Here is a 21,621-nt window from a genome sequence, read left to right as displayed (position 1 = left end):
GATCACTTCTTCACGCCCTTTGAAAATTTAATTTCTCTGAATTAATCAAGACCTGCGTTCGACGCTTTGATGGCGCCGCCTGGCAGAAATAGCTTGCGCGTCTCTTTGTAGTGTTCAAGCAATGATTGGAGCCGCCCTCCCCTCTGTGTGGCGGTCTGCATGAAGGAGGAATTTGTGGCTCGTCCCAGGCGGCTTTGATGGCACACCTTGGCAGATGGCCGACAGCGATGATATTATCTGACAAAGAGAACGGACTACAAAGTATTAAGAAGTGAATTTTATTGGAGGCGAATGGCTGAGAGAGTTCGTTAGGTTCAGCTACACCATCAAATAGGAATCAAGCACTGTGACTTTACAAAAATGATATATGTGATTGTGTTGCAAACCATCCATAGACTAACAAGATGAACATTAGTGACGGCAAGTAACAGCCTAATCACACACGCACACACAAAAAAAAACAAAAAAAACAAAAAAACAACTTTCTGACTGGTCAGCAGTCGCCATTGGCAGACGACTTGGCAGCGGCCTGCAGGGTCCTGCGGGCCATCTCCAGGGCACCTTCCCGCGTCTTGTTCCCACCGATAAAGCCGGAGGCGTGGACGAAAACGCAGCCCTCGATGCCGCTGAGCGCGGACAGCTCATCGTCACGGATACCGCGCCACTCCTCCAGCAGGGGCAGTCTGAAGACAAAAGTCGGCGGTGGTCAGTCGGCGTGCGGCCAGCAGCTGCTGCCCTTCCTGTTGCCGCACTCCACAAAACGTGTTGTGTCTACGCGCCTCCTCATCTGTAGCTAAAGGGCGCGAACCGTGGCGCGGCCTCAATCAGACGCTGCAAATAGGCCGCCAGAAGCAATCAGCCCTTATTCTTCTCCAATTATGTGGAAAATCACAGTCATACAAGTCCGCCATCAATCAGGGGAAAGATTGACTCAGAGAGGGGCTGACCTCATCACCATCACCAGAGTGTTCCCATAAGGAAGTGCATGGGAGGAGCAACATTTATGAAAAATGTTTTCTAAAAAAAAATTGTCAGTGCTCAATTTGCACTTGTATTTCTGTGTTGATATCAATCTCATTGGGAATTGTCAAGCGCTCGATCCAACGGCCCTAATATATAACCAGTCTATTGGGGGAGGCGGGGTGTTCCACTTATATGTTGTTTATTTAGTAATAATATATTAGGTTAGTAATATTCAATTTACAATGAACCATATAATGAGATAAATGTGCTAAATATGACAGCTTGTGTATAAAGCAGAAATCAAGCAGCGTTGCAGCGATTTGCTTTGCCATCTTTGCAAAAACAGAATTCCAGATACAGTCCGGTATGACGGATGCCTTGGTCAGTTCCAAAACATTGTGAGTGAATAGTAACACCGTTTGACAAAACCAATTCCTAACAATTTACATGAATTATTGTCCACCTGGTGTGTGAATTGTTTCCAAGTGGCACACAATCACGTTGCAGCCCCCGTGCCGCAAATTGATGTCAATGCATGCTCACCCCCATAAAGGAAGCCTGGGGAGGTGAACGAGGCACAGCCATCATCCCTGTTAAATGAATCGAGCGGTCGATAGCTCCATTGTATAGCGGCGTGTGCGGAAAAGGTCAACAAGGCTTGCTAATAAGGGAAAGAGTGGGAGGGATGGCATCCGCGGTTATGACAGGTCAGGAAGCCGGGAATCTCCTGATGACCGCTCGAAATAGAAAGTCCACAATTAGCAAATTAGCCGCGTGGAACTTCGCTGTACAGTGTCACCATGACAGACACTGCGAGCTCGTGCTTCAGTGCTCAAAAATGATACTTGACTTAATGTTATGCGCAGCCATGTTTATGCTGGATCTGGATGGAGAAGTTTGAAAAGACATTTTGGGGGTGATGAACAAATTTGTGTGATGCCAAAAAGATGCCCTAAATTAAAAGTATTGGTCCCTCATTCCTCTTCAAAACGTTAAAATGTCGAGAACTAACAAACTGAAAAGTCCACATTAACCCATTTGAACCCGCTGGTCACAAGTGTGATGGACAAGAATCATTTAATTGACAGGGCTCTAAAAATGTTACTGGGTAATCTTTCAAAACATATCCATGAAATGTATGCATTTTGCACATATTTGGAATAAATGATCACATGACCAGAGCTGTTTACTTCCTGGTTACACCTTGACAAGATGGCTTCCTCCTCAACTTGTCCCAACATACATTTTCAGCTTTGTGTCCATATTTTATTTTTGTTTTATTGATTACTTATTTTAAATTCAATGACACCTGATTTTGATTTTTATATGTCTGGAAAAAAAAATTGGGATTAAATGGGTTAAAGCACTAACAAATATTCCAACAAGCCTTACGAGCGAATGAAAACATCCTGTAACTTCATGGGCCCGACGAAGTAATAACCTCAACAACATCTGGGAGCAAAAACAGGAAAACAATTATTCTTACTGTAGGAAGTGGAGCAGATTCCTTGGGCAATAAAGTGGAAGATGATATTTTGTTATATTTCCTTTCTACTTTACCTTTCCGAGGAAGGACTGCTTCCACTGTTCTGCTCCCTATGCTCAAGCACATTTCCGATAAAAATAGACCTCTCCCCCGCCCTCCACCACAGGTGCTGTGGCAGGGACACAGGTGATAACAACACCCATATAACATGCTTGGCACGTGTCTATTGGGTGGATGCGGGCCGCCCAAAGAGAAAGCCTTTTTTTTTTAAACATTCATCTCAGCCACTGTTCTTCCGCAATCATCGACGCTCCCGCTTTTATTATATTAAAGCTTTGGAGAGCTTCAGAGTTGACTTGAACAGGCGCCGCCACCTAATGAGAAATCGCAGTGGAGTGGAAAGGAGCACGGATGAGGTTACATGTGACAGGTGCGGCGTTGAGATAGGAAGACGGGGGAAAGGGGGAGGGGGGAATTGGGGAAAAGAAATAAGTGGGAAGATGGCAAAAGATCGACTGTGGAAAAAGCTGATAGGGAGGGCAGAGACATTACTGTATCTAAGAGACATGGGGGGGTGGGGGGGGCTGATAGGGTGGATGTAGGCTGTGGACTGAGGTGAAAATAGCAACAGCTACGGTCACATCATCCACGCCTCTTTCTATTCCTGGATCAGTAATAAGAAGATAAAAGCAGACCGTCGGGTGATTCACAGGTGACAATTATGCCTTGCCCACCATCTCAATTTAGCATGAATCGTCTCTCATGAGACTGCCTCCTTGAGAGGCGCTCCTCATAAGACAGAGGAGGAGGAGAATGGACTGCATGACTCGGTTAGTGGCAAACAGCATGAAGCAGCAGGACACATCATCTAATGCAGTGGAGTCCAAACTATGGCCCGGGGGCCATTTGTGGCCCGCTGTCCATTTTTCAGTGGCCCGCGACATATGCTAAAAATGGCATTTGAATCAGCTCAAATAAAATAAAACAAAAATATAAATATAATTTTTTTTTGTTCCCAAGTTTTCATATCCTCATAACATAATAGTGGAAAAAATGTTCAACTATGGCCACATCATTTAGTCATTGATACGTCATAATAATTCATAAAATTGAGTTGAAATTAAATGGATGCACTGTACTGTTAAAAAAAAACAAAAAAAAAAAAAAACAAAAAACGAGTGCGATATTGATTTGAGAAATTGTGTTGATCTTTTTTTCTGCCACTAGATGGCATAATTGCATTTGTAAGATGGTGACAACTCGGGGCATTTTTCCATATTAAGAGCCATATAATCTTTAACATGAAGTACCTTGTGAAATACTGCACATTTTTTAAATTGTAAAATACAACTTGATCCCAGTCTCCACAAATATATGCATTTATTATTAAATGTAATACTAAATTTTGAAGTCGACGTGTCTGCTGCATTGCGACTGACTGGAATTCCCCCAGTACAGACTTTCCAAGTAAGTGGTGGTTATTAATTGCACATTTAAAAAAAAAATTAAAATTGTGCCGTTACAGGAACTTTAAATTAACTCAAAAACACCACACTAACGTTGACACCCCTAATATAAATGCATTTGGAATACCTCGATTGAACGAGGCATTCGCCATCTGCACATGCACTAATTCTTCTTCTTCTCCACTTATTTCTATTCGCGAGGAACTGCATTCATATTTCATAATGGGAAAAGTGCTACTAGGATAAATCTTCATGTCATGGGTTGAAATTAAATTCTCCACTGAGACTCTGAAAGTGGTGTGTGTTTGTGTATACTGGGAGGCAGAATGTACATAGAAAATAGCAATCACAATAATAATAATACCACAAAAAAGCAATTGCACGGTGGTCGATTTGAGCTCGAGGCGGGAGAACAAAGATTGAGAACTGGATACAATTTAATAAACTCTCGCTATTCCCAAACATGTTACAATAATACACGCGCAAGAAAATGCTCTTTCGCTGTCGTGTGATGAATGAGGGGAGTGACAACAGCGTGACGGGCGCGAGTGAAGATACACCGAATTAATGTGCCTGTCAGATGTCTTGTAACGGAGCGATACATTCATTCAATCGCTAACACCCTGCACATGCATGCCTGACTACTTGCATTATTATCTGTACAAAAGAATTATTGTTGTAATTAGTGTTTGGAGTTTATTAGGTGCAATTTGAATAATTAGAGCTTCATATTATGGAAAATTCAAAATTGGGTTTGTAGTTATGTCCCGAAGAAGAAGCAGGTATGACAGATTTCACACAGGCGCAGCTAACTTGATGCAGAATGAAATAAAAGCATAACTGTGCAGGAAGAGAGCAAACTGTGGGATGATGATGAAGTCCAAAATCCCAAACACACTAGTAGTAAATTTTGACTTAATATGTGAAACAGCAAATGTGAAACCGAGTTCTTTTCCTTCCCTAAAACTCTGCAACATCTTTGGGCTGATTGGCCAATAAACGGCATGTCTACCGTTACGCCTCCGATACGCCAATTTGACAAGAAGGCATCGTCAAAGGGGCCGAGTGTCATTTCGCTACTTTGATATGGTGACAGCAGGCACATTCCTCTCATGAAGAACAAATAGGCTGGAGTCACTTGACAGCATTTTTTTTTTTTTTTTTTTTAACACACTGTTGGCTTGTGCTCGTGAATGGCAATGGATTAGGCTCAGAGTCTGCGGTTTCCTGATTTATTTTTCTTGACTGATCATTCTATTTTCCTTAATTATAATTATGAAGCCGAGTAGTTAAGAGTAGATAACACTTAATTGTTCCTGCAGCTAAGTCCCGAAGGCACGATATGCGTTTGTTTGTGCAGAGTAATTGCTGATCCCCGCACCGCCATTCATTGCCACACCTTGTTAAAACACAGATGGCACCCTTACACCTGTTTCAAGGTTGACTCCAGAGAACAGCTGGTTGAAGACAAAAGCTGTTATGGCCATTTTTAAAGAGGCGCTTTCAGACCGGCGAGAAAAAAAAAAGGCGAAGGAAGACAGCCGGCTTTCCAGGCGCTCCGCTGTGCGGCCATCTGACAGGCACTTATGTTGAAATCGACGCGTGCCAAATGCGCGTCCAGTCGGCGGTACTGTATCATTGGGACGAGCTGGAATCGAGCGGCAAGACCACTTGTGCCGCCACAAATGGCAGCACAAGTGACCACAGCTCACAGAGAAAAGACTGTCAGGCTGTGAAATAGGAAAACAAAAGCGAGTTTTTTCGCAGCTCACACAAAATACAAAGCGTGTGCGTGGCAGGCTGGGAATCAGCGCAGTGAGTCAATAACAGCGACTAAGGCGCTCCGGTGGGGGCCGCTGATGACGTTAATCGGGCAGCTTTGTGGACAGCCTCGGCGGGTAAACATTTCCCCTCTGGGGGAAACAGGAGCCATTCTTGATAGGTGCTAATCAGCTAACACATACACACTGACGGCTTCCTCGCATCGTCACTGCCGTTAATCAGCATGACTGGAAAAATAGTTCAGATAAAATTGTACTGACAAGGTGGTGGACTGCAGCCTTGTGCTTCGGAAACAGAAGCTAGTGGTGACTCCCAGACCATCTGAGCCACAGCGACTCGGGCTCCGAAAACGCGCTGCCACCGTGTCAGTGAACTCGGACCACCAAGTCAACCGCTCGCTCACGCAGCGCAAGCTGGCATCCATTACATTGGGTCATCCATCAATGGAAATATCAATCAGTCAATGATGGACGTCCTAAATCATTGTATTCTGTAAAAATAAAGAGTTGCACCCACGTCAACACATCAATCACAATATTGGGGAAAGGTTTGCTTCACTTCACTTGCTTCTAATCCACTAACCATTTTTACCTTGTCCATCTATACAAGTACACAACGCCGACTTAACATGAGGACAATCGCATGACCTTGTTCCATTACATTCCCCTGGGTGGAGGCAGGTCGCCTATAGCGACGGGCTAATTAAAGAGCCCGTTTCAAAAGAGTATGTTGCTAGCCAGGTTACACTTGTGGAGCTCACATTCATTAAAAGCCACCTTGACAAAAGGAGTGGAGTTCATGCAGATAATTGGCGATAATAAATGAAAGGATCCGTCAAGTAGGCAAGTGGCTATGTACTGCTTCCCAGAAGTAAGGAAGCTACGCATGATGTGCGGGCTCAGGTGGCTCTGTTGAGACGTAGGATGTGTTTACATCCTTTTAATTCTGGCTCTCTCCAGAGCAACGACCTCTGCTTCAACTAAAGGATCCTTCTCATTCTACAAACAAAGATTTGTGTGCGTCCGTGAGTTGTTGTCAAACGCTCCAATGAGCAGCGAGTCAACTCAACACAAGTGGAAGACTATGGAGCCCAAGCCTGTCACCACTTTGTATCCACTTGGGCTGCTTTGCTAACACGCAGCTGGACCTTGTCATGCAGGGATAATTTAAAAAAAAAATGTTATCACCTGCTCTGGAAGGTGTTGAGGCCCGCAGGGACACACTGGACCCTCCACTGTCCATTCTGGTCGCTGTACAGAACATACTTGATGGGCGTCTCCACCTGGAGCTCCTTCTCCAGGGCGAACAGATGCTCCTTCCAGGGACAGCCGCCCTGGGACAACTCCATCACCTGCCCACTGGGATCTACCTGGAAACAAGAGGGGCTAATCATATCTGTCTCAATTTTTTTTTTCAAACACAGCACTTAACATATACGGCAGACGCGATACTACAGCTGCGTCTAGCATTTTGCGTGTACCTTGTACCGCTCGTTAACAGCTTCTTCCACAACCTGGCGGGCCGGCAACCAGGAGGACTTGTAGAAATCCAAACGGTCCAGAAACTCATCCCCAACTAATGCCAAGGCCTTTTTGAACCCCTCCTGCAGATGATGTAGATGGTGTAGTTCAAAAACAGCCCTTTTTTGTCATATTTTTTTTGTTGTCTAATTGTTTATTGGTAAAGCCGCAGAGTAACCAAGAAGTGAGTTGTGGATAGCTACAATAGTAATAACAAGATCCCACAACATATTAGGTAAACAACAGAAAGTCTAACTGCCTCACACTCGAGTCACGAAGTGCAAACGCATTTTATTAGGCTTTTGGCAGTACATAAAGCCTTTTTTAAACAGTGTCTATAAATATAATATAATGCTACATGCGTATTCAGTCTTTTTTTAAACAAAAAAAACTTGAGAGATTTGAAGGCTCACAAAATGACCTTAAACCATAAAAAGTCATTTAAATATTCCTGCTCATTTATCACTAATGACATAAATTGTCACCTCTCCAGAAAATGCTGTAAAGATTTTATATTCATCCCCCCAGTTAATTATTTAAAAGTACTGCTGCCAAAAATATAGATCAAATCAAAAGATTCATTATATCTAGGGGGGGGTTAACCCTTCATTGTTGAATTAATGATGCATAGTGTAGGCTACAGAGAAAAGACTTTAAAAAGTTGGAGATGAAACACACAGACACACTTTCCTTTTACATACACGCCAATATTCAACATTAATAACAAATTGTCATTTCATAGCAAGACGTCCTGGATTTTTCTGCATGCCTTGAATGGGAAAAAGTTGCTCCATCTGGTGGACTAATGTGCAAAAATTAAAGACTGAAAGACACTATAGTAGTCAAAATTTAGATAAATTCATATATTAAGTTAAGTTAAACGTGCAAAAAACAATGTTTCAGTGGGAGCATCTTAATTTTTTGCTATTACTGTGTTTTTGTGTAGCTTTGCCACGTTATGCCAATCAAACAGAGATGGCATTTCCAAAAATGAATATCCTTGGGCAATACTGACCTACTATATTCATTGAAATTGGTCAACATATCTTGTGAAAAACAATTCAAGTTTAGACTTGCACAACAGGAAACTGTGATGATTGAGTGTCACAGATATGGATGAAAGAGATGACAATCTTTGTGTGAAAAGAGGGGGAAAAAAAAAAAAAAAAAAAAAAAAAACCTCTTCTGTCAAGGATTTTTGGCAAGCAATTTTTCAATTAAATCTGAGTGCCTTTGTGCTCACTGCATCACTGCGTGAGATGTCCAAAGAACGGGGCAATTGGATGGACTCACTTGACAAGGGAAATACCACAAAATAAATGGGCCAACGCTGTTATGCTGATACAGCCAGGACGATGGAAAAATGTGTTGATACAGATAATTATACATAGGTAGGTTAAAGGTTAGGGGCTGCCAGCTGGAATAATGAGATCATATGGAACACCTTGTGCTTCACCAACAATCGCAGCGTTTGAGCTTTCATGTTGAGCTTTACTTGGCGTTTCTGTCATGAGACATGGTGATTTCCACTACAAAGGGCGCACACACGTCGCTCACCTCGGTGTCCTGACTCTTGCTGTTCCAGCACGGATTCAGATGGCCGACACGTGCGCTGAGCATGGTGGAAATGGCGTAGCGCGCCTCGCCCTCACACTGGGAAATGCCATTGTCGACGGCGTCCACTTCCTCCACAAAGTTCTCATAGAGCTGCCAGGAAGTGAACAGAGGATGCAAAAGGAGATCTTGATGAATGCGTAATGAGATGGAAATAAGCAGTTTTATATTAATGTATGGACGTTAAGACTATTTTTTCCTCAAGATGGTAGGAAGTGGAAACAGGACATTGTGGACCATTAGGACCAAATGTATTGCTAGCAAGTGAAGGCTAAAGTGCACCGCGAGCTCGTTAAACCAGAGAGGACAGCTGCTATTTTACAGTTACTGGAAAATGTTAGACAGGAAGCAATAGAAGAGCACCAACGACAGAGATGTATTTCGGACTAAATGTCCTTTCCTCTCGGGACATCCAAGGTAACACGCTGATCAGTTGATGTTAGAAGAGGGAGGTGCGATTCCAACGTGGCTGATGATCAAACACGAAACATTATGTTTGCGGATTCGCACAGGATGGAGATGATGCAAGTTAATAGTGATTACATTGATGACGAGCAAAGATTTGGTGAGCCTAATGTGCCATGCAAAAATGCGCGTGTACGGGCCTCCTGCTGATGGCTCCAAAATACAATAAATAGAATTGCCGTCTACTCGGCTGGGAGCCTGGCACAGCGGAATTGTCACATTTCCGACTAGCTCCTTTTATTTCTGCTCCTTCTCTGCTGCCAACTTTATTATAGAGGCAGAACGCCATAAACACATTTTTTATTTCTTGCATACTCTGCTGAAAGGAGAAGTCAAAGCTAAAAAATAAATAAATAAAAAATCCTTACAATAATATCTTCTATGCAGACCCACAAGTCTAAATGCAGCATTCTGATTCATATTCCGTTTGTGGAATATGAGTTGTGCAGCAAAATCCACCCGTTTTTATCCATCTCTTAAACTATTTCACATAAAATGTTCTTATCTTTTTGATGAAAAACAACTTGACACACAAATACAGTATATCAACAAGTGGCTACTATGACTCCATGCTATCAGCTAGTAAGTTAACCAGCATTAGTTAGCCGTTGGATTGTTACATTATAACTATAATTTTCTTTTTTTTTCTTTTTTCTTTTTTAACATTTCACCGTGAATCCGCTTACTGTCTGTCCCATGTATTTGTGCATGCTGCACTTGCTAGCTGCAGATTTGAAAGGGGGCGTGTCACTGTGTCACATGACAGTGTCATAGTTAGCGATTAGCAGAGACAAGATTTTACAAAATCTGATCATTTGTGTTCATGAATGAAAATTTTGGGAGATTTTAGTCCAGTTTTTATTAAGCGAAGTACAGTTTCATCTCGTCTTCATTAGTCGACAAAATTGCAGACCGATTTAGTCCCAATTATTGTTTATTAATGAAGGTTTTAGTCTCATCTAGTTTTTGTTCGGTGAAATTATTGTTTTCATTTTTGTTGACGAAATTAACACTATTTCAATCAATGGTCATTGTGTTCTTATCTTTACTTACTACTACCGTACTTTTCATGTTTCTAATATTTTGTTTACCCTCCTAGCTGCAACAGAAGGATAAAAATTCGGGAAAAAAAAAATCTACAAGCAATATACGATGATGACATATTGTATGTGTAGAGATCATTTGGCATCTTAATATCCCTTCAAGCGTCAAACTTTTTGAATTGATGTAGTTTCATTTCATTTTCATTCCAATTGTAGTATATAGTATTAGAAACAATGACCATTTTCCTCTATCAGCTCCCTACAGTAGACACTTGGCCCAATAGAACATAGCAGACAGAACTCAATGCACGCTAATCCGTTGGCAGCGTCAAATATGGTCGGACTCACTTTGTCATAGAGGATCTCCAGCTGCTTGTCGTCCTCCTTGAGCTGCATCAGCTGGGCCAGCAGCTGACGGCCAAAGTGGAGATAGACCAGGCCGGCAGAGCTGAGCTTGGTCACCCAAGGCTTGTCAGGACGCAGGCTGTGGAAGGTCTCTGCAAAGGTCCTGAACGTAAAGACAGTTAATATGGAGGTGGGCTTCATTGCTGCTCGTAGCATTAATTCGTTTTTAGAATTACACGGCAGATGATCAAATGCTCTCACGGGTCATGTATAGCCGAAGAGCTGCGGTTCCTCATATTAGTGTGTGCGACTGCAATAACAAATATTTTGGACTGCAAACTCAGCATCAATTCATCTGTAAATCCTAATGCCTGATGCATTACTGCAGGTGTGGCGAGATCCGGTCCTTGAGGGCCGCATTCCTGCTGGTTTTGGATATTTCCCTTCTTCAACACAGCTGATTCATGATCAGCTCATCAGCAAGCTCTGCAGAATCCTGATAACGAACCTGTTAATTGGAATCAGCTGCACTTCGAGTAGGGCAATCTATAAAACCTGCAGGACTCCAGCCCTCGAGGACCGCAGTTTGCCACCCCTGTATTACTGGATGTGGATCAGATATCTATATTGAGGACTTGGGATGCCTTAAATAGTCTATTCGGCTTCATCTCCAGTTTGCATTGAGCAGATAGCGAGCAGGTTGCATGCCGTGTTTGCAATCATGAGTGCACATAAATAAACGGCCACGTGAACAGATGGGGGGGGGTGGGGGGGGGGGGGTTCTTATCCGGCGGCATCGAGGCACTGCTGGTCATTTGATTCGGGCTTAATTGGAAAGCACGCGTGAGCTGCAGCACAGTAGATAAGTGACTGTCAAGTGAATGAGTGACATGTGAGGGAGGCGGGTGGTAATTAGGACCATTAAAGATCCTAATTGGCCAAGCTGGAGCATCCCCGGGCTCATTAACAAGTGAGGGGAAAAGTGGAGAAAAAGAAGGATGTTTGTGTGGCCAAGTTTGCCAGCCATCCTGCTAATAAAGATTGTAATGAGAAAGTCTGATCTCGTTACTTAGTTTCTCCTTTATTCAAATATTTGATATAATGGCTGGAGACTTGCCTGTCACATTCAGTACAAATACTATATATACACCGGTATATATTTTTTTTCTATAAGTAAATGACATTTTGAACATCAATTTGTTCAGTGAATTTGTGCCAGTTTCCACTAACGTCAGTAGATTGCAGACAGAAGTGTTATTTTTTCGGTGTTATAATTTTCACTGCATTCATCAGGATTATTGGCCTTAACGTGTCATCCTGGTTTTGTCTTTATTAGCATTTACAAAATGTAAAACAAAACAAAAATAAAAAACAAGTATTTTTGTCAATCATTGTGTATACTTTTCTGATATTGTCCTTTTACAGTTTTGTATTTCTTGTAATACTTATCCATAATAGTTTTGTATTTTTCTTATAATTTCTTATAATTTAACCGTTTATGTATTTCTTTCAAGCTAGTATTTTTTAAATTTTCCGTACAACAGTTTTTGTTTTGTCAACTATTTCGATTTTTCTAATATTTATGTTCATAACTGCCCTCCAAACACTTTTTTATTTTCTCATTCTTATATTTTTCTTGTGATATTTGTGTATATTTTCTTAATAATTTGTGTCTTAATATATTTTTGTGATTTTCAGATAATGTCTTTTATTTCACTATTAGTCTACTTTATCTTCTAATTTTTTTTTATAGTTTTGTGTATTTATTTTTTTTATTGTTTTCTAGAGTTTGATTCCCCCCCAATATTTGCATAATTTTCAAATACAATTTTCTATTTTTGTCTTTAATTTGTCGTCTAATAGTTTGACATTGTTCCCTAATCATCTAGAGTGCTTGTTTTCTATTTGTATATTTGTCATCCATCCATCCATTTTCTTGACCGCTTATTCCTCACAAGGGTCCCGGTGGGTGCTGGAGCCTATCTCAGCTGGCTTTGGGCAGTAGGCGGGGGACACCCTGGACTGGTTGCCAGCCAATCGCAGTATTTGTCATCCAATGTTTACTAATTGTTCTAATATTTGTGTATGTCATCCCATGTTTACTATTTTTCTAATATTTGTGTGTGTGTTTTTAAAAAGGGGCCGCAATAGTGTTGCTGTCATCTCCATCTGTTAAACTGTTACTGAATAATCCTTCTATCGCCAGCTCCCCGCACAGCGCAGTCCGCTTAGACCCATTACTCACATGTCGCCCCGCGCATCTGCGGAATATGAATGACACCCACGTTCCCCTGCGGGCCCCTGGCGGTGTGGTGGCAGCCGGTGTGCCTCGTGAACGCCCAGCGGGGAGGGCAATCAATAGAAGAGCACTAATTATCAACAGCCGCCTGCTGGGAAAGGGGACCTGCTATGTCTTTATCATATGGTTGGTGGTGGCGAAGAGAGGAGGGGATGGTGGGGATTAATGACTGTCAACGTCAGGGCACCAACTTGACCAGTCGCTATGAGTGAGTGAATGCCATCTGCAATTAAAGAACTTGCGCTCCTCATTGCGTGAAATATTTTTCCCAAGATGACTGGAGGCACAATGAGGGCGTTCAATACACTGAGAGGCCTGACGAGGACGTAATAAAAGTCTGTGACTGCGTGATGTGAATGCAGCAGTTCTGCTCGGTCATGATGAGCCAGGAAAAACATGCCTTAAAGGGGACATTTATGGAAAATTGACTTTTTAAGTGGCTGTACAAATAGTTGGAGCTCTGGAGTGCCTGCTCAACCACCAATTGTGAAATTCAACCACAAATCTTTAGTTATGGGCCGTATTTTTGAAAATGTCTGTGAGCAAACAGTTTTGAAGTGTTACAGTGGGGAGAATTTACATAATAACCACCCCCATACTGATTTCTCCGCCCATGACATGATCAGCTAGTAATGGTGAGGATCCAAAGTCACTTTCAGAACTGGGCTCTGCTCCCACAAGGAGAAACATGCAGACATCCACTCCTAGTCGTCATGGTAACGACATCTGTACTCTCCATTGGCCTTATAGGAGAATACGCATGGATTATTCAAGCAAAGTTCAAAATGAGTTAGTTCTCCATAATAGGCCCCTTAACGTGAAATTGAAATTGTTTTATGTGTGTTTTAATTATATTAGCATGAGGCTAGCTGACCTCTGCTTCTATTTGTCTTACTCTTAAAATGTTAAGTGTGCAGTAAATATTTTTTTTTATGAAGGGTTGGACTCTGGAACGTATTACTCCAATATAATGAATCTCAATGGGAAATGTAGTTTTGAAAGTCTGCCAACATCCAAGAATAACCCCACTGGCCTCATTTGAACACCACTTTCCACTTTGACAGTCCAGCCATCACAACCGCCTCAGCTAATCCCCAATACATGGAATCATAAACAATTTACAAGTTGTATATCAAGTTATAGCTTCTCCCACTGGACCAATAACCTTCAGGCGGCGCTGCTGTGTCATGCTCCAGATAGCCGTAAATCACAGCCGCGTACCTCTGATGATGATCGTAGCGGTGCCTCTGTGGATCAAATTCTCCTCCCACGTCGACCACAATGTCACAGCCAGCCAGCAGCGCTGGGTCCCTGGTCCGCACGATCTCCGCATCCTGCGCAAGGAGCGGAACGGACGTGCAATTATCCAGCGAGCGGCGGTCAAGTGGGACAGGAAGTCTTCGGAAAATGACAATTGGATTCATCCAAATGTGTTATTTTGGTGCCCTAAACCGACAGGATGGTAACTGAATGGGAAATTAAACGAATCCCGCTTAGCACTTACTGTTGAACGCGATGGCCTAATTGGACTCAAAGGAGGGACAAGGTTTGACCTTTTAAATTAGCCAATCAATCATTAGGTAATCTTGAACACTCACCAGAGAGTTCATTATTAGGCACTTTTGCTAAATCTAATGAGCTCTCAGACGAGTGAGCTGCTGTACCCAAAACTCTGCCTTTACAAAAGATTATGAATCTTCATTTTGATTGAGATTAAAATTTCCCTCATCAGGTTCTCTCTCTCTCAGTAAACCTCCACTAATTCATGTGGCATAGGGATTTGGGTCGGATTCAAGAAGCTTTGAAGCCCTCTGACTATGGATTCGTAATTGCATATGGATGCCACAAGATGGCAGCAAAGCACTTGAACTTGAGATGAAAACCATCAACGACATGCTAGATTGCAAACAATCATAAATATCATATAATGAACACATCTTACATAAAGGACACTACTTCATCAGGAGGGGGCAACTAAATTATTCAGCAAAAGCAATCCACCTTCACATGAGGCTCATCAATCTTATTAGCTGTCATACTAGCCTAAATAACAGTAGTACAAACTGGTGTGACGTCACACATGGGAAAAACAAATATGCACACAAATACTAAACAAACGGTATTAACGCAAGTCATTAAAGTCACTTATTGATATTTACAAATGATAATGAAAATCACTTATTTGTAGCTATGCATCGACACTGTTATTGATAAACCGCGACAAAACGTAAAGTTTCAATTTGTAATGATCAACGCCATGTTTTAAATCTCTGAATCATTTACAGCTTATCACATTCAGGACAACTTTTTAACTTATTTGCAATAGACATCAATTGAATCATTCTAGTTTATTATGTTTACATTTTTTTTAATGTTACCAGTACTTTGAAAGCCAAGTATGATTTGGGATGATACTGTAAAAAGAAAAAGAGTATGATCATCACCAATGGTTGTGCAAATGTACGACCAAATGTTTTGACTTTCATATTTTAACGAGAACCCTATCATGAATTGAATATTACTGATTTTTTTTTTTTATGTACGTTTTGTTCTCCCAAATCGACCTAAAATTTTAGATTTACTGTTGTGCCATGACTATCATGTAGGGATATCACAATATCTGAGCTACAGCGCCCCAATATGGCATGTTGCAGTAACACAAGGCCAAACAGTGAAGGCGCCCACACAGCTACTTTAGAAGACATAGAACTCTATAACACACAATTTGCCCACCTTGTATTCGGGTAGCTGCCGGAGGAAGAAGCAAGCCAGAACCTCGTCGCAATGAAAGGTTCCGTTATGGGTTCCGATCTTTTTGGCGGCCATTCTGTCAACGCACAACCTCTTAGCTTCACTGGACATGTGTCGTCCTCCCGCAATGTTGCCGACAAATGTGACACGGTGAGCACGGAACTGCTCAAGACTCAAATTTTGCAGTGAGGCACAGGTTTGTGTATTGATTATGTCCGCGAGATATTTTGTTCGAACTAAATTTGTCCCTAGCACACACGCGCGCTTCATCAATGCAACAAGCCGGCGGGGAACACATTTAAGGAGGCGAACAACTGTCGTGTGTCAGTTTTATGGACCGGCGGAAACAGAGTACCCCTTTCAATAGTTCCACACGTAATGTCAAACTCACGAGATTGGGGACATTTTACAGGGGGGGAAAAAGGCAGATGTGTATCAAATATATTTTTTATGCATCAATCAAAAATAAAATGTATATTTTTTAAACATGACAAAAAAATATATATAATATACTGTAATTAGTTTTCCGTAAATTCTAAATTAACCCCCAATTCTGGAATGACCCATGTCAAGTACCATTATTTTTAATGCCTGGATTAATATGGCGAAATGTTATTAAAGCGCCTTGGAATCGTTTTAAATGTTTAAATGTGTAAAAAAAAAAAAAAAGCGCCTCCTTGAAAGAGGGTGCATGGAAACTCGTACTGGTTACAACCGGCAGAGTGCGCTGTAGTTCAAAACTGTCAGGCCTATGATCCCACTGTTATGTGAGCTGTTTATTGATTAACATAGTGGTAATTAACCCCTTATCTTGACCCATTAACCATTATATAAAAAAAAGTTAAATTTCATTTAAATGTTCTTTTGTGTAAAATATGTAAACATTTCAAAGGCCAGGCAGTTTTATATAGCGCATTTCAGGTAACTCAATGTGCTTGAACATACAAGTAAAAGTATAACAAACAAAAACAAAAGCAGTAAAGATTTTGAAAGCAAAGTACCGAAATATAAGGTATATTGCTAAAATTATTCTAAGAATGTAAAGTACAAGAATAAAATTTTAGAAATTTTGTTTTTAAAATGCTTTGAAAGACCTCAAGAATGGGGCATGGAAGCATTTTTCTTAACATGGCTTTAAAAGCATTCACTCTTTGAATTTTATATTCAAAAAGGAAATGTACTCACATTTCATGATTAAGCACAACACTGCTGCAACTATGCTGCATCAATATTAGTTGTTTTCAGCAGAGAATAACCTACATATGAAAGTGTGTATGTAATTTCAACTGCTAGTGCTTGTGTTCAGAAGTATCACAATCGATTAATCAACAACTAACTCATCGATTATTAACTTTGTAAAATTAATCATTCAGAGCCATTAAGTAAAATGATCAAAATACACTGACTTCAGCCTCTTGCCACTAAAATTCTGAGATGTATTTCTTCATGAAATCAGACTGATTGTCTTTTGTTTTTAACCCAAATAAGACATTTGCATTTTGCTTTTACTTTTGAAAAAAAACAAAAAAAAACATTGTGTACATATTTTGAGTGTGACCATGAGTGCACAGCAAATGATTTACACTTTTTCTGTCCATGACTGCTTGTTTTTCTCAGGCATAACAGTTTCTTGCTAATAATAATAATAATAATAATAATAATAATAATAATAATAATGCGGCATAAGATGGGGCCCACAAAGGGCTGATTTTTTTTTTTCACACATCATTTTACTCATATACTGACAGTTTTAACAAATATGGCAAAAAGTGTTTGTTTAATTTATTTGTAAATTCCCTATTTAAGGCATGTAGTGGAAATGCAGCCTTAAAGGTTTAGTGAGCAGTATTTGCCATCAGGCTTTGGCCTTGAATCAGCACCATGGACAGCACCCCACACTCTCCAAATAAACATTTCTCCTCCTCCTGATGGGATTACACTGCTTAATCGCCTTGGATGCAACAAAACAACACATCGCCTTGTGCTGACACTTTTTTTTTATTTGTCACAACTAAATCTTCTCCAGCCGAATAAATGACCCTTCATGTCGCTAATGCCTCATGAAGTCAAGTGGCTCATTAGCATATCTTTGAATGTTGACAGGCAACAAGAATACAAATGTAGGGGAGACAATACATCTGTCTCTGATTTATGATGAAAACATTATGCTAATTGAAAGGATTATCATGTCTTTAGCTGGTTATGTACACTGATTTTTGCTTGGACCTGTACTAACGTCTGTTTTACTTTGGCATAGACAGAGAGATAATTAGAACAGTTGGTTTACTTCAGTATTTCTGCACATAAAATGACGTGAGTCATGCAAACAGATAAACGTAAATAAACAAGCCCGGGAAATAATGTTTATCGGCCCGCCTCCTTCCACGCGCACTCTCCATTGGTCCCCATCCTCTCTCACAACCCAAAAACCTTGAGGTGCGGAAACATCACATGCTGTCTGAGAATTATTCCCCCTCCTCTCCCTGCTCGCCGCTTCCAGTTTTACACGCAGCGATGACAGGAAATGAGGTGGTCCCTGCTTGCCTTAAAAGGAAGAGAGCAGCCCTCGGACGCTCAGTCAAAACATCAATTATGAGCTTTGCTGCAAAGATTTTTTGTCGCATTCCGCTATGCTATCAAGCCACAGTATCATCAAGCTATCTACTGTACCAATCTACCTATCCATCCGTGTGTGTACATAATGGCAAGAGAGAGAGAGAGAGAGAGAGAGAGAGACGGGCAAGTAAAAAAAAAAAATAATAAAAAAAAGCCTTTTTCATTAAATAATTAATCGCGATTAATTAATCTGATTTAAAAAGCTATCGTTTGACAGCTCTACATACAATACTAGTTGATATTATAAATTGTATGCATAGTTCATAAAGTTAAATATTTATTCTGGCCAAAGTAATAACATTGCAATTTAATCTAAGGTTGTGGTCTGGTAAGCAGTAAAGACAATCTGCACTGCAGTCACATTCATATAAGTCGAATTTCTGTGCCACCGTTTGTTTTCTGACGCTGCGTGTTTGCTAACTTGAGCATGCGTCTGCTTGTTTGTGTTTGTGGCCACAACATGTCTATGTTGTTACAAATGTCCCTTTACACTCAAAACAAGATCCTAATAGTAGCAATAATGGTCCGGATAATTGTTAAGGCTCCCCCGCCCCCTTTTCGCAGCTAGTGATCTGCTCCACTCCAGGGTATTTGGGAAGTGTCGTTAATCCAATGTTAATGTTGATCGTGATTTATGCATATTATGTACATCTTTAATTGGAATAGGCAGGACTGTGCAATTATACTGTCACCGATTACTTTGCTGTAGTTTACGTGCCCATCCCTTTTAAGAGATTGCTTCTCCTGAAAATGTGCACTCACTAATGAATTCATTACATGCTTTATTATAGGGTTTGGCTAAGGCATCGTATGCAATGGAAGCAGTTTATTAGAATTTGGTGTTTTATGACAAGTCATCAAACTATAACGCCCATACGCAAAGACGAACGCTCTGATTCAGTTTATTGCCTTCCATCTGTGTCCAAATTTGGTAGCAATCGGTTAAAATCTCTCGGACAAGTTTGTCTTTGAAGGACATGCTGAATGGGTTTTTAAGACGGTAGTTGTGGATCTAAACATCAACCAAATTAGAAGTTGTTGATATCTGACCTTCTAAAGTTTTATGTTTTATAGCAAGTCATGAAGTGGGCAAGAGAATTGGGATTCACCGCACTGGTCACCAGCCAATCACACTGCTCATATGGACAAACGACCGATCATGCTCACATTCGCACCTATTGACAATTTAGAGTCTTCAACAAATCTAGCGTGCATGTTTTGGAAGATGAATACTCCAAAGGAATTTGAGTCAACATTAAATGTCAATCATTCAGAACTGTGAGGCAGATGTGCTAACCACTCGGTCACCGTGCTGCAGAATCCCATAACACTGACTTAACCCATAAAAGATTTCCCCACATGCACTCTATATGATGCTGCCATTATTTGTGTATTTGTGTGTGTCCCCCATTAGAATTCCGAGTGCGTCGTCCTCTGCGTCACGCACAGACCCCATCGCCCACCTCCATCCAACTGCAGTCACCACCTCATATTGCGTCGCTGACTTCACACCGGCCGACTGAGGATTCTGTTTCTACGGCAACATGCTCCCGAGCCCCGCCCCGCCCCTCTCCATCTCCATCTCCCTCCTTTTCCCAGCACACACCACGTGACTGACAGGAAGGCTTCTCCCAGCTCCCCCTCTATGCTGATTAACCCTCTCCTCGGCACCTTCTCGCCTCTCGGAGGGTTCTAAAGGGAAGCTTCTCTAATCTCCCCCGTCAGATCAAAGCGGCACTTGATCTAAATGTTGCATTAGCATATTTTTAAATTACACCAGTGAATCATATACTAAGAGACCTACTTGTATACAGTAGGAAAAATCACAATGGGTTGTGTGCTGCAGTGTTGTTGTCAAGGTCAAACATGGTGAAAGTGTCGCACATCCTCATTGAGGGAAACCTTAAAGAGCAGAGGTGGGCAAAGCAGGGCCCCTGGGCCACTATACTGCCTTCGCTATTCTTTAATCCAGCCCGGCCCACTGAGCACTTATATCAGGAGTGGGCAAACGTTTGTGCTCAAATGCCACGTTTGATTTTTCAAACCGACATATGGGCCAGTTAAAAAAAAAAAATGTCTATGTATATGTAGTCTATTTTGATGATCAATAAGACTTCAAATAACATTGTATATAATTGGGTTATCATTATTTAAAAAGTGTAGTATTTTTTTTAAAGTACATGTACATACATGTATTTATTTTATTTGATAAAATTAAAAGAATAAAGGTAAAATGCTGATGTAAAATTTTACATATTTGATTTTACTTTTTTGTTCCTTAATTACAGCCAAATGAATTTGAATCTATTTAAATGTACAGTATAGATATATTTTACTATATTATACAAAATTAAACAAATGTGCAGAATTGCGTTGATCATACACTGAATAAATTAACCAGTTATTTAATCTGATGAATGAATGAAAATTAAATACAAAATGGATACATACATTTTGACCAACCAATTTTAGTTGGCAAAAAAATCATGCCGTGATTGGTCGTTACTTGTATCTGTGATGTCATTTTCAGTCAACAGTAAGTGGCAAAATGGCCGCCTCCTAGATAAAAGCGGGTGGATGTTGCTGCTTCAATATTCTCCATAAACACGATATTAATCACAATACCACGTTTAGACAAGTGAGGCTGAATAGAACATATTATTGTAAAGAAATATTTTGGGTTGAATTCTCTTTTAATGAAATAATTGCAAAATAAATATAATAACTTTATTGGAAATAACATGAAGAATAGAATGCATTTGGATTGTCTCAATATTTCTTTTCGTTTGTTTATTTATTTATTTAAAACTTTGTAACTTCTTTTTAACCTCATCTACAAATGACCTGGTCGATTTGTCTGTTCAAAAAAAAAAAAAAAAAAAAAAAAAAAAATCTAATATGGCCATGCAGCACAAACGTTTGTCTGCCACATTTCAGAGTCCGGCAATGATCTCACCTGCTTTTCTTTCTTTATTTTATGACAGCATCTTTGACTTCCTGTCGGGAGTGCTGGTCCAGTATACATGAAGCCACATGAGCGCATCAAGTTTATTTATTTATTTATTTATTTATTTATTTTTTTAAAGCGCATCAAGTTTATGAATGAAAACTCTTCTTCCTGGGTGGCAGACAGCAGATGAGATCATCTTCATTGCAATGGAGAATCCCCCCCACCTTTACTCACTACACAGAGTATATCCGCTTCATGCAAAACCATATTGGATGGCGCCACTCTTAATGAATCCTCCAGTAGACAATATATGGATGATAC

At 40.7% G+C, this 21,621-nt stretch overlaps 1 protein-coding gene across 2 annotated transcripts; it reads right to left on the bottom strand.

Moving 5' to 3' along the window:
- Nucleotides 1–262: 262 nt before the first annotated feature.
- myg1 (myg1 exonuclease) lies at nt 263–16,080 on the bottom strand. 2 transcript variants are annotated; one of them, XM_077530337.1, is made up of 7 exons: nt 15,717–16,080; nt 14,205–14,317; nt 10,688–10,847; nt 8,775–8,924; nt 7,178–7,300; nt 6,885–7,066; nt 263–683 (listed from the first exon to the last, which is right to left on the bottom strand). In XM_077530337.1, exons 1-7 carry the CDS (start codon nt 16,002–16,004, stop codon nt 494–496), a joined length of 1,206 nt encoding a protein of 401 aa, XP_077386463.1. In that variant the 5' UTR covers nt 16,005–16,080; the 3' UTR covers nt 263–493. The 2 variants fall into 2 exon arrangements, with proteins under 2 accessions (XP_077386463.1, XP_077386464.1); XM_077530338.1 differs by lacking the exon at nt 263–683 and adding an exon at nt 4,898–5,645.
- Between the last annotated feature and the right edge of the window lie 5,541 nt (nt 16,081–21,621).

The sequence above is a fragment of the Festucalex cinctus genome, chromosome 8 (assembly GCF_051991245.1).
Source record: "Festucalex cinctus isolate MCC-2025b chromosome 8, RoL_Fcin_1.0, whole genome shotgun sequence".
NCBI lineage: Eukaryota > Metazoa > Chordata > Actinopteri > Syngnathiformes > Syngnathidae > Festucalex > Festucalex cinctus.
This window is presented reverse-complemented; position numbering and strand designations above follow the sequence as displayed.

Excerpts from the sequence above, each read along its gene's own strand:
- myg1 (XM_077530337.1), bottom strand. The coding sequence starts at position 16,004 with ATGAAGCGCGCGTGTGTGCTAGGGACAAATTTAGTTCGAACAAAATAT. Across the intron at positions 14,318-15,716 it reads GGCAGCTACCCGAATACAAG|GATGCGGAGATCGTGCGGAC; the intron begins GTGGGCAAATTG and ends CTCCTTGCGCAG. Across the intron at positions 684-6,884 it reads CTCAACACCTTCCAGAGCAG|ACTGCCCCTGCTGGAGGAGT; the intron begins GTGATAACATTT and ends TTTTGTCTTCAG.